Here is a 14,305-nt window from a genome sequence, read left to right on the forward strand (position 1 = left end):
ATCAGGAGACAGGGTTTGAGAGCAGACAACCTGTCTGACCAAAATTTATTAGGCGGGAATTTCCTCTTCCTAATAAGCCTGGGAGCACTACAGGAGACCGGGGCTTATTTCATCCCTTCGGCTTCGACCGTAAAAGACAGCCACCCCTAAAGTGGCCATTTCAGAGGCCTACCCTCAGGGGCCATTCTCTTTCTCAGGGATGTTCCTTGCTGAGAAAAAGAATTCAGCAATATTTCTCCTATTTGCTTTTGAAAGAAGAGAAATATGGCTGTGTTCTGCCAGGCTCACCGGCAGTCAGAGTTTAAGGTTCTCTCTCTTGTTCTCTGAACATTGCTGTTAACCTGTTCTTTTTTCAAGGTGCCCAGATTTCACATTGTTCAAGCACACATACTCTACAAACAATTTGTGCAGTTAATGCAATCATCACAGGGTCCTGAGGCGACATACATCCTCCTCAGCTTACGAAGATGATGGGATTAAGAGATTAAAGACAGGCATAGGAAATCACAAGGGTATTGACTGGGGAAGTGATAAGTCTTCACAATTTCTGTTCAGAGATAGCAGTGAAGACAGGCATAAGAAATTATAAAAGTATTAATTTGGGGAACTAATAAATGTCTGTGAAATCTTCATAATTTATGTTCTTCTGCCATGGCTTCAGCCGGTCCCTCCGTTCGGGGTCCCTGACTTCCTGCAACACCCAAGTGTTTAGTTTTTGTATTTATTTGCTATGTCTGCTGCAGCAAATGACAAATTTAGTTGCTTAAATAATAAAAACGTATTACCTGATAGTTCTGTACATTAGAAGTTTTCATGGGTCTCTAGGTCAGAATCATGGTCTTGGTGTGGCTAGAAGCTCTTGGGGAGAGTTATTTGCATTTTCCAGCTTCTAGTTGCATTTTCCAGCTTCTAGTGGGTGTCCTCAACTTCGCTTCAAGTCCCCTTGTTCCATCTTCAAGCCCACAACATAGCATTTTTCAGTCTGTCTCTGACTCTGACCTTTCTGCCTCCCCCTTATAATAACTTTTGTGACTACACTGGGTCCAAGCAATCAATTCAAGATAATCTTTCATCTCAAGGTCTATACCCTTAATGCAAAATACCTTTTCTCATGTAAGGTAACATAGTCATAGGTTGTGAAGATTATGATGTGAACATCTTTGGTGGGGCCATTTATTCTGCCTGTCACATTATCAGGTATGCTTCATATTCTGGGAAAACAAATATTATAAACCTGGGAGGTGAGAGGTCATGGAATAGCCTTTCACTAGATAAAGTGCTCTCGTCAGAGTATGCTTTTCATAGCTAACTCTAATATTTCTGAAACTGGTTAAGTTATATCAAAATGTGTTATATGCATAGTTTAAAAATTTCATTTCTGGAAGAGTGTGTTGAGAGCAACATATATGACCTTATTGTGTTTTTATAGAAGACAGTAGATCAGTTACATTTTGCCAGTCTTACACCAATAGTGTGATTTTCTTAAGACTGTGAATGTATTTTAGGTCCATGATGGGAAAAAAAGCATCAGAGCTACCAACTATGTTGAAAGCAAGTGGAAGAAACAGTGTAAGGAACTAGTGAACTTAATTTTTCAGTGTGAAGATTCTGAACCATTTAGACAACCTGTTGATTTGGTTGAATATCCAGTAAGTTTCCATTATTTAAATGTTTGGGGCTTTTCTTGCTTTGCAGTGAGGAAACTGCGGTAGAGTTATTAAACTTTAAAGAGAAAGATACCTAGGCTTTATGTTAACTGTTTTGCTCTTATCACTAAGTTAGTGGTAGAAGTAGTGTTTTACGTAGTTTTCTTCAATTTATAGACACCCTTGTAACTCATTTAAGAATTTAGACTTAGGAAACCAGTATTACATAACAATGGGATGGATCTACTTAGATTTCTAAGTAGGCCCAGCACTAGGAAAACTATGAATTGGATAAAAGTGTCTGTTTGCACTCTTTAAAAAGGGAAATTGAAAAATGACTTCATGGCCGGGCGCGGTGGCTCAAGCCTGTAATCCCAGCACTTTGGGAGGCCGAGACGGGCGGATCATGAAGTCAGGAGATCAAGACCATCCTGGCTAACACGGTGAAACCCCGTCTCTACTAAAACAATACAAAATCTAGCCGGGCGACGTGGCGGGCGCCTGTAGTCCCAGCTACTCAGGAGGCTGAGGCAGGAGAATGGCGTAAACCCGGGAGGCGGAGCTTGCAGTGAGCTGAGATCCGGCCACTGCACTCCAGCCTGGGCGATAGAGCGAGACTCCTTCTCAAAAAAAAAAAAAAAAAAAAAAGAAAATGACTTCATAAAATCAAGTTGGATTATAACAGCACAGAGTGACTGTAGGACGCTTGGAGTATATACAGCAGGAAATAAAACCATCCCATGTGTCACTAACAATAAATAGACATTAACATTTTGGTATATTTCTATCTTGTCTTGGTTTTTATACCTCTTTTTAAACATTAGTAATGAATTTTAAGAGTCCTCTAACCTTTTCCTCTCTTCCATCATTTCAAATTTTTTAGAGATCTGATGGCATTTACATTTCTAAAAGCAAAAAATGAATCTATGAATTAATCATTGTTTTTAAAACCTAGGACTACAGAGATATTATAGATACCCCAATGGATTTTGGAACAGTAAGGGAAACTCTGGATGCGGGAAATTATGACAGCCCTTTGGAGTTTTGCAAAGACATCCGGTTGATATTTAGCAATGCAAAAGCATATACACCAAACAAAAGATCAAAGGTAATTTTTTAAGTGGTTTATTGAAAAAAACTGCCTGATCTGTGTAGATAATTTTCCAGCGTAATAGTAATTTTTTCCACTGTAATTTTCACTGTGTAGTAGAGGTTAGAACATTAAAGATAAATGAATAAAGTGAGACTATTATAAAGAAAAGAGCTTCTGCTACTGCCCAAATCTCTTTAGTTTTTGCCTTTCATCAGTTGATGTTTATCATAATCTCCTTAAGTTTTATAAGCAAGTGGGGATTAATGGGAGTAGGTATCAATAGAAAGTGAACAAATTTGATACACAGAGTAAGAGCCTCTGTGTTTTGTATGTTTAGGGATCTTAAGTGGATTGGAAACATAGATCAAGACTGTAAGAATATTAAAAGTAAAAAGGAAAATCTGATCGTGAGACTACTGACAGCATAAGAACATTTGGATTTGAAGAAGCAACACATGAGCTCTCTGATTAAGACCACAAACAATGTTATAGAGCCAATGGAGGCTCTTTGCTTGATGTGTTAGAAGCCAATATTATGACACAGGGTTTTCTTTTCTTCTTTTTTTTCTTCTAGCCTACTCAAGTGAAGTGGTGACACTGGGTTTTTGAGAATAAGCTTTATATTGAAAGTTGACTCCCAAGGAGACAGGAGTGAATTTCAAATCTGACTCCTGTGCTGGCTTTAAAGCAGTATTTTTTTTTTTTTAAAGAAAAGGTTCAGGGTATGGATTCTGAGATTAGTAGGTGATTAGTGGAAGGAAAGGAGAGGTCTGGAAAGTCTTTGGGCATGTGTGGTTATTTATGTTATTTGATGGGTTGTGTGTGCAAATTGAGGGGAAGTTAGTGTGAAACATGCTGGAAATTCAGGCTCTGATGTCAGCAGGCTCATCTGTGCAGACTCCACTTGGCCATGCTGGTTTTAACCAGTTTCAGCCAGTTCTTATTTTGTAAGCAGAGGGAGTTTCAGTGTTTTAGTAGGTTGGGTTTTTTTTTTTTTGGTCATTTTGTAAACTTAAGAATTTTTGTTAGTTATTGGTTTCTTTAACTCTTTGGGGCACACAGTTTCAGTAGAACGTTACTAAAGTTTTGTTAACATGTTACACATTGGGTAACTTTTCAAAACTTGATGAGGCCTGTAATCCCAGGACTTTGGGAGGCCAAGGTAGGCAGATCACTTGAGGTCAGGAGTTTGAGACTAGCCTGGTCAACATGGTGAGCCCTCTTCTCTACTGTAGATAAAAAAATTAGCTGGGTGTGCTGGCACTTGCCTGTAATCCCAACTACAGGCATTAGGCATGAGAACCGCTTGAACTGAGGCATGAGAGCCGCTTGAACGTGGGAGGCATAGGTTGCGGTGAGCCGAGATCATGCCACTGCACTCTAGCCTGGGCAGCAGAGCAAGACTCCATGTAGTTTGTGTGTTGAGTAATTGTAAAAAGTCATATTTAAAGTAAAACACTTGTTTGATCTTACAACATTTTTTGGTGTCTGCAATCAGTGACATTAACTGTTTTGCTTTAACTGCGTTTCCCTGTCATTACTTAATATTAGACTCCTACTGCATTACTGCCTCTAGTCTCAATTTGAGAACTCTTTGTTGGATTCAGGATCCATACTGCTTGCTGGATCAGTTTAACATTCAAGGCTAACATTTTTCCAAGCTTGGGTTTTTGTCAAAGTCATCATTTGTAAGACTGTATTTTTTCAGAGACAAAATAAATTTCATTCAAGTCTTCCCTGCACCCCTCAAATACATGTTTGAGGATGCACACCATACGATTCACCACTGAAAGCTTTGTTCAGTGGTTTTTGATATAGTACATTGTCAGTTGTTCAAAACTATGGTTAACTATATATAATATTTGCCATTTTAGCCATTTTTATGAGTACAATTCAGTGACATCATTTATATTTATAATTTTTCTAAAACTTTCTCATCATTCCAGACAGAAGCTCTGTAACCATCAAGCAATAATTTCCCCTTACCCCCAGTCCTTGGAAACTTCTAACTTCTGTGTCTGAATTTGCCTGTCCTAGATAATTTCATATAAAAATTGAGATCTTCCCATATTTGTCCTTTTGTGTACAGCTTATTTATTTCACTAGTGTAATGCCTTAAAGGCTTATGCATGTTGTAGCATGTATCAGAACTTTATTCCATTTTATGGCTGAATAGTATTAAAGTGTGTAGTTATATCGTATCTTATTCATTCGTCTACCGATGGCCAGCTGGGCTGTTTCTACTTCTTGACCATTACGAGTAATGCTGCAGCAAATTCTGGAATACGCATATCTGTCAGAAACCTTGCTCAATTCCCTTGGGTATAGACGTAAGAGTAGAATTGCTGGGTCACTGGATGATTCATGTTTACCTTTTCCAGGAACCACTGCACTGTTTTCCATATTGGCTGCACCATTTTACATTCCCACTAGCAATGTATAAAGGCCAGTTTGTTCACATCCTTGCCAACACTTGTTACTTTTGAAGTTTTGTTTTTGTGTGTGTTTTCTTCTTCTTCTTTTTTTTTTTTTTTTTTGAGACTGTCTCACTTTGTTGCCCAGGCTGGAGAGCAGTGGCGAGATCTTGGCTCACTGCAACCGCCACCTCCTGGTTTCAAGCAATTCACCTGCTTTAGCCTCCCGGGTAGCTGGGACTACAGGTGTGTACCACCATGCCCAGCTAATTATTGTATTTTTACCAGAGATGGGGTTTCACGTTGTTGGCCAGACTAGTTTTGAACTCTTGACCTCAAGTGATCTGCCTGCCTCGGCCTCCCAAAGTACTGGGATTACAGGCGTGAGCCACTGTGCCTGGCAGAATAAAAGTTATATATATGAAATATTGAAAATAACTGTCAAAGATTATTTCAGATTAAGTATAAGAAATTTCACATTCATTTGTGAGTATATATATATATGTATATGAGAAGCATGTAAGAAATTTGTATATCTCACATACTTTTAAAAAAAGTTTTCTAGCATTGGAGTGTCTTCACCACCACTGCCATGCACAAGACTTATATTTAACTTTTGAGAATCAGATTTCTGCAATTATTTTCAGGAAAGGTTGTGGAGGAGTATAAGAGTACTTCTGTACATACATAGCTGTATCCAAAAGTATTTAAGATTTGATGTTATTTAATTATAAACATTGTTAAAACAAATCTTTCATATGCATTAACGTTCTGTGTTATACTTTCTACTACTGGATGCAAGTTAGTTTTGTTTCATTTTAGAGTTAGGTGGCATTAAAAACAGATTGCAGATAGAGACTGGTATATAAAAGTGCTTTTGTTCCCTTGCCCCAAAGAGACACAGTGCTTCTGTAGCCTAAATAGCAGCCCTAAAACCAATCAACTTCCCATCTAACTTTGGGAGAAGGGTATATTTTTGGGTTTGTACATACAGATGTTAGAATAGGCAAAAACAGTTGAGATTCACTGACATATAAACACAAGTCCTGAATGTAGATGCTTGACTTCAAACTACTTTCTTTTCATCTGAGAGGTATGTATTTGATACTTCTTGTTATTTCCAGATGTCACTAAGGGAAGGGGGTTGGAAATAGAAAAAAAATGGGTGGCAGCCATTACCTATAAGCAGTGATACAATATTTTGCAAGTGATCTCAATGATTACAATGATTTCTCAAATACTTTTAAGGCTCTTTTGTAATTCTACTTTGTTTTTATATCCTTGCAGATTTATAGTATGACCTTGAGATTATCTGCCTTATTTGAAGAAAAAATGAAGAAAATCTCTTCAGATTTTAAAATTGGTCAAAAATTCAATGAAAAACTTCGAAGAAGCCAGAGGTTCAAACAACGGCAAAATTGTAAAGGTGACAGTCAGCCTAACAAAAGCATCAGGTAAATTGGTTATGGCAAGCTTGCTTTATTTATTTAATTTTGGAGACAGAGTCTCACTCTGTCACCCAGGCTGGAGTGCAGTGGCATGATCTCGGCTTACCACAACCTCTGCCTCCCAGGTTCAAGTGATTTTCCTGCCTTAACCTCCCAAGTAGCTGGGACTACAGGCGCGCACCACCACGCCTGACTAATTTTTTTTATTTTTAGAAGATACAGGGTTTCACCATGTTGGCCAGGCTGGTCTCCAACTCCTGACCGCAGGTGATCCACCCACCTTGGGCACCCAAAATGTTGGGATTACAGATGTGAGCCACCACACCCGGCCTATTTATTTTTTTTTAGTTTTTATTTATTTTTGGAGACAGAGTCTCTCTCTGTTGCCTAGGCTGGAGTGCAGTGGCGCAATCTTGGCTCACTGCAACCTCCACCTCCCGAGTTCAAGCAGTTCTCCTGCCTCAGCCTCCTGCGTAGCTGGGACTACAGGCGCACGCTGCCATGCCTAATTTTTTGTATTTTAGTAGAGACGGGGTTTCACCGTGTTGCCCAGGCTGGTCTCGAACTCCTGAGCTCAGGCAATCCGCCTGCCTCGGCCTCCCAAAGTGTTAGGATTGCAGGCATGAGCCACCGTCCTTGGCCCTGTTTATTTTTTGAGATAGGTTTTAACTATGTTGCCCAGGCTGGAGTCTAGTGATAGGATTATGACCACTGCAGCTGCAACTTTCTGGTCTCAAGCAGTTCCTCTCACCTCAGCCTCCTGAGTAGTTGGGACCACAAGGGTGTGTCACCAAGCTTGGCTAATTTTTAAAAATTATTTTTTGTAGAGATGGGGTCTCGCTATGGTGCCCATGCTGGTCTTGAACTCTTGGGATCAAGATCCTCCCACTTCGGCCTCCCAGTGTGTTGGGATTACAGGCGTGAGCCACTGCGCCCAGCCTTTATGCATTTTTAAAAAAATTTCAGATTGTGTTATTTAATCTTTACTGTGCATTCTGAAAAGACTAGTCATGGGTTTTAAAACTTGAAAGCATTTCTGTGAATATAGAGCTGTTGTATTGGTTTATAATTCTATAAATATGTAAAATTATAGTTTTTTTCAAATCTTAAGGTTTATTTAAAGTATCATTTGTATTTTGCATAAGAATTGGCTTTTTAATTTAGAGCCAGGGTCCCCAACACGCACTCCCTGTGTAGACTGGGCCACATAGTAGGATGTGATTGGCTGGCAAACAAGCATTACCACCTGAGCTCTGTCTGCTGTCAGATCTGCGGGGGCATTAGATTTTCAGAGGAGCAGGAACCCTGTTGTAACTGTGCATGTGAGGGATCCAGGTTGTGTGCTCCTTATGAGGATCTAATGCCTGATGATCTGAGGTGAAACACTTTCATCTTGAACTCTGCCCATTCACTGGCCCCAGTCCCAGTCCCAGTCCGTGGAAAAACTGTCTTCCACAAAACCAGTCCCTGATGCCAGAAAGGTTGGGGAGTGCTGATGTAGAGAATAATGTGATCTTTATGTACGTCTTTTGAGCATTTGATTGTGTAAGGGAAAATGTACCCTTGATACAATGTACCTCGGTATTACTGAGGATTATTCGTAAAGAAATATAAAATGAAGGATTTATTAACTTTCTCAGTAATTGTATATTAATTTACATTCTCTATTCTTTGACTATGTAGTTAAGATTAATATCACATTTATAGGTACTTTACATTGTTGCAGTATAAAAATTGAGTTGTGCAATGTTTAGTTTGTTTCCATTTACATTTTCAATGGGCAGTATATCCCCTTGATGGGATTTCTTTGTGGTTGCTCTAGGGACGACACTATGCATCTCAATCTATTGCAAACAATTGATTTTATATTAATACTACTTTTATTACATACATATAGGAACTTGGCTGTAGTATAGCTTCCTTCCATCTCTCTCCTAGGTAGTGGTAGTATCAGATCACACTATTTTTTTTTTCTTTTTTTCTTTTGAGATGGAGTTTTGCTCTTGTTGCCCAGGCTGGAGTGTAGTGGTGCGATCTCGGTTCACTGCAACCTCCACCTCCCGGGTTCAAGCAATTCTCCTGCCTCAGCCTCCAGAGTAGCTGGGATTACAGGCACCCGTCACCACGCCCAGCAGAGTTTTTGTATTTTCAGTAGAGACGGTTTCACCATGTTGGCCAGGCTTCTCTCGAACTCCTGACCTCAGATGACCCACCCGCCTCGGGCTTCCAAAGTGCTGGGATTACCTGCGTAAGCCACTGTGCCCGGCCTTATATTTACTTTTGTTCTCTCCCTTGATGATTAATGGCATTTAAAATTTTTGATATTACAGGCTTGAGTTGTTTTATACAGACAATTATTTCTTTAAAGAATTGTGATTAACTTTAAGCTTCAATGTCTAGATACCACTTAAAAGGCTGTTTTGCTTTTGTTTTAAGAAGCAGGGTCTGTCTCTGTTGCCCAGGCTGGAGTGCATGGTGTGAGCATAGATCGTCGTAATGTCAAGCTCCTGGGCTAATACAGGTCTCCTGAGTAGCTATAGTCGTAGGTGTACCCAACTACGCCCAGCTAATTTTTAAATTTTTTGTAGGCATGGGGTCATGCTATGTTGCCCAGGCTAGTGTTTGAACTCTGGCTTCAATTGATCCACCTGCCTTGGCCTCCTAAAGTGCTGGGATTACAGGCGTTTTCAGCCATTTCTTATTGTTTTAAAGGAAAATAGGATTATCTCAATATTCATTCACCCAGATTTCTCACATGCCTTAAACTTCCACTCTCTTTTCCCGTAATTCCTGGCCTAGGGGCCAACCATGGTGGATGGGTGCAGTTAGATGTAAATAGTCTGGTCTTGGGACAAAAATCATTTTGTTCTGATTCCTTTTTTTAACTTTTCCTGTTTAGGTTGTGTTGATTTCTCCTCTTAACCTTATTCTGTCTTTAGGGACATATAAATAAGAGAGGAGAAAGTTGGGTTCTATCGAGGCTTAAATTGGTAGTATGAATGAATGCCTATATTACATAAATGTTGGTTCCTCTTAGCATTTAATCCAAAGAACGTAAGGTATTCAAATAATTTTCTGTAACTCTTGGAACATTTGTTCATTACTCCAAATTTGAATAACAGTGTGTTAAATTTAGAGTCAGGAAATACTACTAATAATCAGTGCCAGAATAAAATGTTAATAGTGAATATTTTAATGTTTTGATCATAAAATTACTCAGTTTAAGAAATATGATACACTTCTATTTAGTCATTCTCTGTGAACTAGTTATCTTTATATTTTGTTAAATACTGTTTCCTTTGTTCATATGTTTGACCAGAAACCTCAAGCAGAAGAGGTTAAAATCTCAGACAAAAATAATTCCTGAGTTGGTAGGTTCTCCTACCCAGTCTACCTCAAGTAGGACAGCTTATCTTGGAACCCACAAGACAAGTGCTGGTATTTCTTCAGGTGTTACTTCTGGTGACTCTTCAGATTCAGCAGAATCATCAGAAAGAAGGAGAAGAAATAGACCTATAACAAATGGTTCTACGTTATCTGGTGAGAAGTGGAATATTTTGTTATTTCGTTGGTGAGCACCCAAGTGGCCTCGACACTGAAAGAACTTATAGTTTAATGGAAGAGATAAACATAATAAACATGGAACAATTCGATTATGTTCCATAAGTGCCAGTGCTTTGTAAATGGTACATTGATACTGAATTTTCAATTATGTGATACATCGATTCTTCACACTTGGTGTGCAGCATTTGAAGTTTTTGTATCTTCTTAATTTAAAAATTAAGAAGTACTGATAATCTTGTAAGTTCAAAGCTGATGACCTAGTAAATTCTAAACTGTTCATGTTGTTGCCATCCGGTAGTGTAACTGTAGCTGATGCTAACCCTTTGTTAACATTGTACAAATGAGGCTGTGGTGTGTATCTACTTCAGTATTGCTCTGAGTGGTTTTGCCGACATATGACAATAGCATTATTTACTATTATAATTGAATCATTTATGCACGTCTTCTATTACCTAGTATTTCAATAAATAGTAATGGCAGCATTGAAAAATATACAGATAAAAGTTTGGAATGGAAGTGGACTGTGATAAAATGTGGAGAAAGACAAGCAAGTTCATGTGTGTCACATTAGAACTGTACATTGTTTTAAGGGATACATTCATAGCATGGAATGTCCAATCAGAGTAAGCTGGAGTAATCGAAAATGGCACTAGGGATAAGCAGACACATTACAGCCTAGTAGCAACTATGAGAAAATGCACTGAGGGAAAGAAGGATGCATTTTGTGCATATGAAAAGACTGCGTTTTGGGGAATGTTACAAACAATGGGATCAAACAGGTAGAGTACAGTCACAGTTATTGACTTTCAAGCCTTGCAGAAGAGTTTGGATTACTGAATGGGTTCTTTATTGAGTGAGAGAGTCACATTGTTTCAGGAAGATTAAGTTTGGCAGTGATGTGCAGGGGGAGGGGAAGAGCCTGAAAACGGAGTCAAGGTGATAGATGGTAGAGTTGACAGGAGTAGCTGAGGTGGGCAAACAGCAGAACAAGTTCAAAGGATGAACCACAATTTGGTGTCTGGTATTTTTGTATCACAGCCAGTTTTCTTTTCTTCTGTCTCACACTCTCTTGTGTAGCTTACGGAAATGACCTTACTATGCTATTAGGAAGGGGTAAAAGGATGGTGAGACATGCAAACTATGTCTTCTGAAATGCTGGACTTGAAATGATGGTGTCTTTTTTATATGAAATGCCTGTCTGATATCACAGAAGGAAGTACATGCGGAGCCAATTAATTTATTTTTGAGACAGAGTCTCTTTCTGTCACCCAGGCTGGAGTGCGGTGGCATGATCTTGGCTCACTGCAACCTTCGCCTCCCGGGTTCAAGTGATTCTTCTGCCTCAGCCTCCCAAGTAGCTGGGATTTCAGGCTCCTGCCACCATGCCTGGCTAATTTTGTATTTTTAGTAGAGATGGGGTTTCACTATTTGGCCAGGCTAGTCTCGAACTCCTGGCCTCAAGTGATTCACCCACCTCAGCCTCCCAAAATGCTAGGATTACTGGAGTGAGTCACCGTGCCTGGCCTGCAGCTAATTAAATTTTTAATTGGAAGTCTGTTTATAAAATACATAAAACTATATTTTGTAAATCTACGCTAGGATTAATCTGTTATTTTAGAAATAGAAGCAAAAGTATTTGGAATGCTGATTATGTACCTTTTAATACTCCAAATTTCATCAGCTTTTTTTTGGGAATGGTTTTTAAAAAATACATTCTAAGCATTTTAGGAATCTGCTTTTGTAGTAATGTTATGTAATGTTCAGAGTAATGTTATGAATTGCTTGCTTATGTGTGTAAAGACAGCAGAATATATGTAACTATTTACACTTCATTTTTCCTAGAAAGTGAAATGGAAGATTCTTTAGCTACCTCTTTGTCATCGTCAGCTTCCAGTAGTTCTGAGGAAAGCAAAGAGAGTTCAAGAGCTCGTGAATCCTCCTCACGTAGTGGGCTATCTAGAAGCAGTAATCTCAGGGTAACCAGAACTAGAGCTGCTCAAAGAAAAACTGGTAAGAGACTCAGTAATACTTTTGTGGGATGTATATCAAAAGAATCCAAAAGTTATAAATTGAATAGATTCTTGATTTAATGCATCTACATAAGATTAAGTTAATGTCCTTTATGTTCTTTAGATTTAGGAAGGAAATGAATTTTGGCATTAAGAAGTGAAGAAAAGGCTGGGTGTGGTGGCTCAACGCCTGTAATCCCAGCACTTTGGGAGGCCGAGGTGGGCGGATCACCTGAGGTCGGGAGTTTGAGACCAGCCTAGCCTGGCCACCATGGTGAAACCGTGTCTCTAGTAAAAATACAAAAAATTAGCCAGGCATGGTGACTGGTGCCTGTAATCCCAGCTACTCGGGAGGCTGAGGTAGGATTTGCACCAGGGAGGCAGAGGTTGCAGTGAGCCAAAATCACACCATTGCACTCCAGCCTGGGCAACAAGAGCGAAACTTTGTCTCCTCCCTGCCTCCCCCAAAAGTGAAGAAAATCATTGAAATATTATAGTCATTTAAAAATGTTGAAATAAGGAAAATCTTTTTAATCTTATTGTTAACCTTATTTGTAGGTCCTGTTTCATTAGAAAATGGATGTGGCAGAAAAGCCACTCGAAAGAGAGTCTATTTAAGTGATTCTGATAACAATTCATTGGAGACTGGTGAAATTCTAAAAGCCAGAGCTGGAAATAACCGAAAGGTCTTACGGAAGTGTGCTGCTGTGGCTGCCAATAAGATAAAGCTAATGAGTGATGTAGAAGAGAATTCTAGCTCTGAAAGTGTCTGTTCTGGTCGGAAGCTGCCTCACCGCAATGCTTCTGCTGTAGCTAGAAAAAAGTTACTACATAATTCTGAAGATGAACAGAGCTTAAAGTCCGAAATTGAAGAAGAGGAGCTAAAAGATGAAAATCAACCATTACCAGTGTTCAATTCTCACACTGTCCAGAGTAATGTTGATGAATCTGAAAACAGAGATTCAGAGTCAGAAAGTGATTTGCGGGTAGCCCGGAAAAATTGGCATGCTAATGGTTACAAGTCCCATACTCTAGCACCTTCAAAAACGAAATTTCTTAAAATAGAGTCTTCTGAGGAAGACTCTAAAAGTCATGATTCAGATCATGCATGTAACAGAACTGCTGGCCCATCAACATCTGTGCAGAAACTTAAGACAGAGAGCATCTCAGAGGAAGCAGATTCTGAACCAGGAAGATCTGGTGGTAGGAAATACAATACATTTCACAAGAATGCGAGTTTCTTTAAAAAAGCAAAGATTTTGAGTGATTCAGAAGATTCTGAATCTGAGGAGCAAGATAGAGAAGATGGGAAATGTCATAAAATGGAAATGAACCCAATTTCAGGAAATCTGAACTGTGATCCTATTGCTGTGTCCCAGTGTTCCTCAGATCATGGAACTGAAACTGATTTAGATTCAGATGATGACAAAAAAGAAAAACCAAACAATTTTATGAAAGGTAATTCAAAACACGTATCTTTGTTCACTGATTTACTCTCATCATCCTTTTACTCCTCTTACACACTGATTTTTCCCCCCCCCCCCGAAAAATTTTCCCTTGAAACTTTTTTCTCTTTGCTGTTTCGTTCCCTCCCATGCATTCTGTGTTAGCCTTTTCTGTTCATCCTTTATATTCTTACATGCATGCGTAACTTTTTATTGAGTATAGTTTTATTCACCTAACAGGCAATCTTGGCCTTAAGAACTATGTCTGTTAAAGATTTCACTTCTTGTATTGATGATGGGGATACATTATATTAGAGCTGGGCTTGAATAAAGCAGAGAGGGGCACATTTATAATCTGTGGTGTTGATAGCTTAAGCAGTAGACAAAAAGGGTAGGACTATTTAAAAGGGATGTTAGTAATAGCAAATAAGACAGTTCCTGAGCTGTTTCTATTAGGAAGTTTTTCTAAATGCTTTCCATTAATAAGCAGTTTAGTCTACTTTTATGAACTAGGTACTAGCTTTCATTTTACAGGTAGTAACTTGAGCACAAAGTGGTGAAATAACTTGCTGAATTCAGATTGTACTCCTGGTACATGGGGATTGATAAAAAAAATACTGTAGAGCAGAGGACAGCTAAAACTAAGATGAAAAGTATTTGTGTGATTGAAGCTTGGAGAGTTACGG

At 39.0% G+C, this 14,305-nt stretch overlaps 1 protein-coding gene across 1 annotated transcript in view; it reads left to right on the top strand.

Annotated features, from left to right (window-relative positions):
- The window catches only part of BRWD1 (bromodomain and WD repeat domain containing 1), a 129,623-nt gene that overhangs the window by 101,098 nt on the left and 14,220 nt on the right, over window positions 1-14,305 (top strand). The window contains exons 33-38 of the mRNA XM_017880685.1: window positions 1,506-1,649; window positions 2,602-2,754; window positions 6,441-6,607; window positions 9,921-10,141; window positions 12,008-12,175; window positions 12,733-13,632. Of these exons, the coding sequence (XP_017736174.1) occupies window positions 1,506-1,649; window positions 2,602-2,754; window positions 6,441-6,607; window positions 9,921-10,141; window positions 12,008-12,175; window positions 12,733-13,632 (1,753 nt within the window). The remainder of the gene's footprint in view (window positions 1-1,505; window positions 1,650-2,601; window positions 2,755-6,440; window positions 6,608-9,920; window positions 10,142-12,007; window positions 12,176-12,732; window positions 13,633-14,305) is intronic.

This window comes from Rhinopithecus bieti, unplaced genomic scaffold (genome assembly GCF_001698545.2).
Source record: "Rhinopithecus bieti isolate Rb0 unplaced genomic scaffold, ASM169854v2 scaffold_12151, whole genome shotgun sequence".
Classification (NCBI taxonomy): Eukaryota; Metazoa; Chordata; class Mammalia; order Primates; family Cercopithecidae; genus Rhinopithecus; species Rhinopithecus bieti.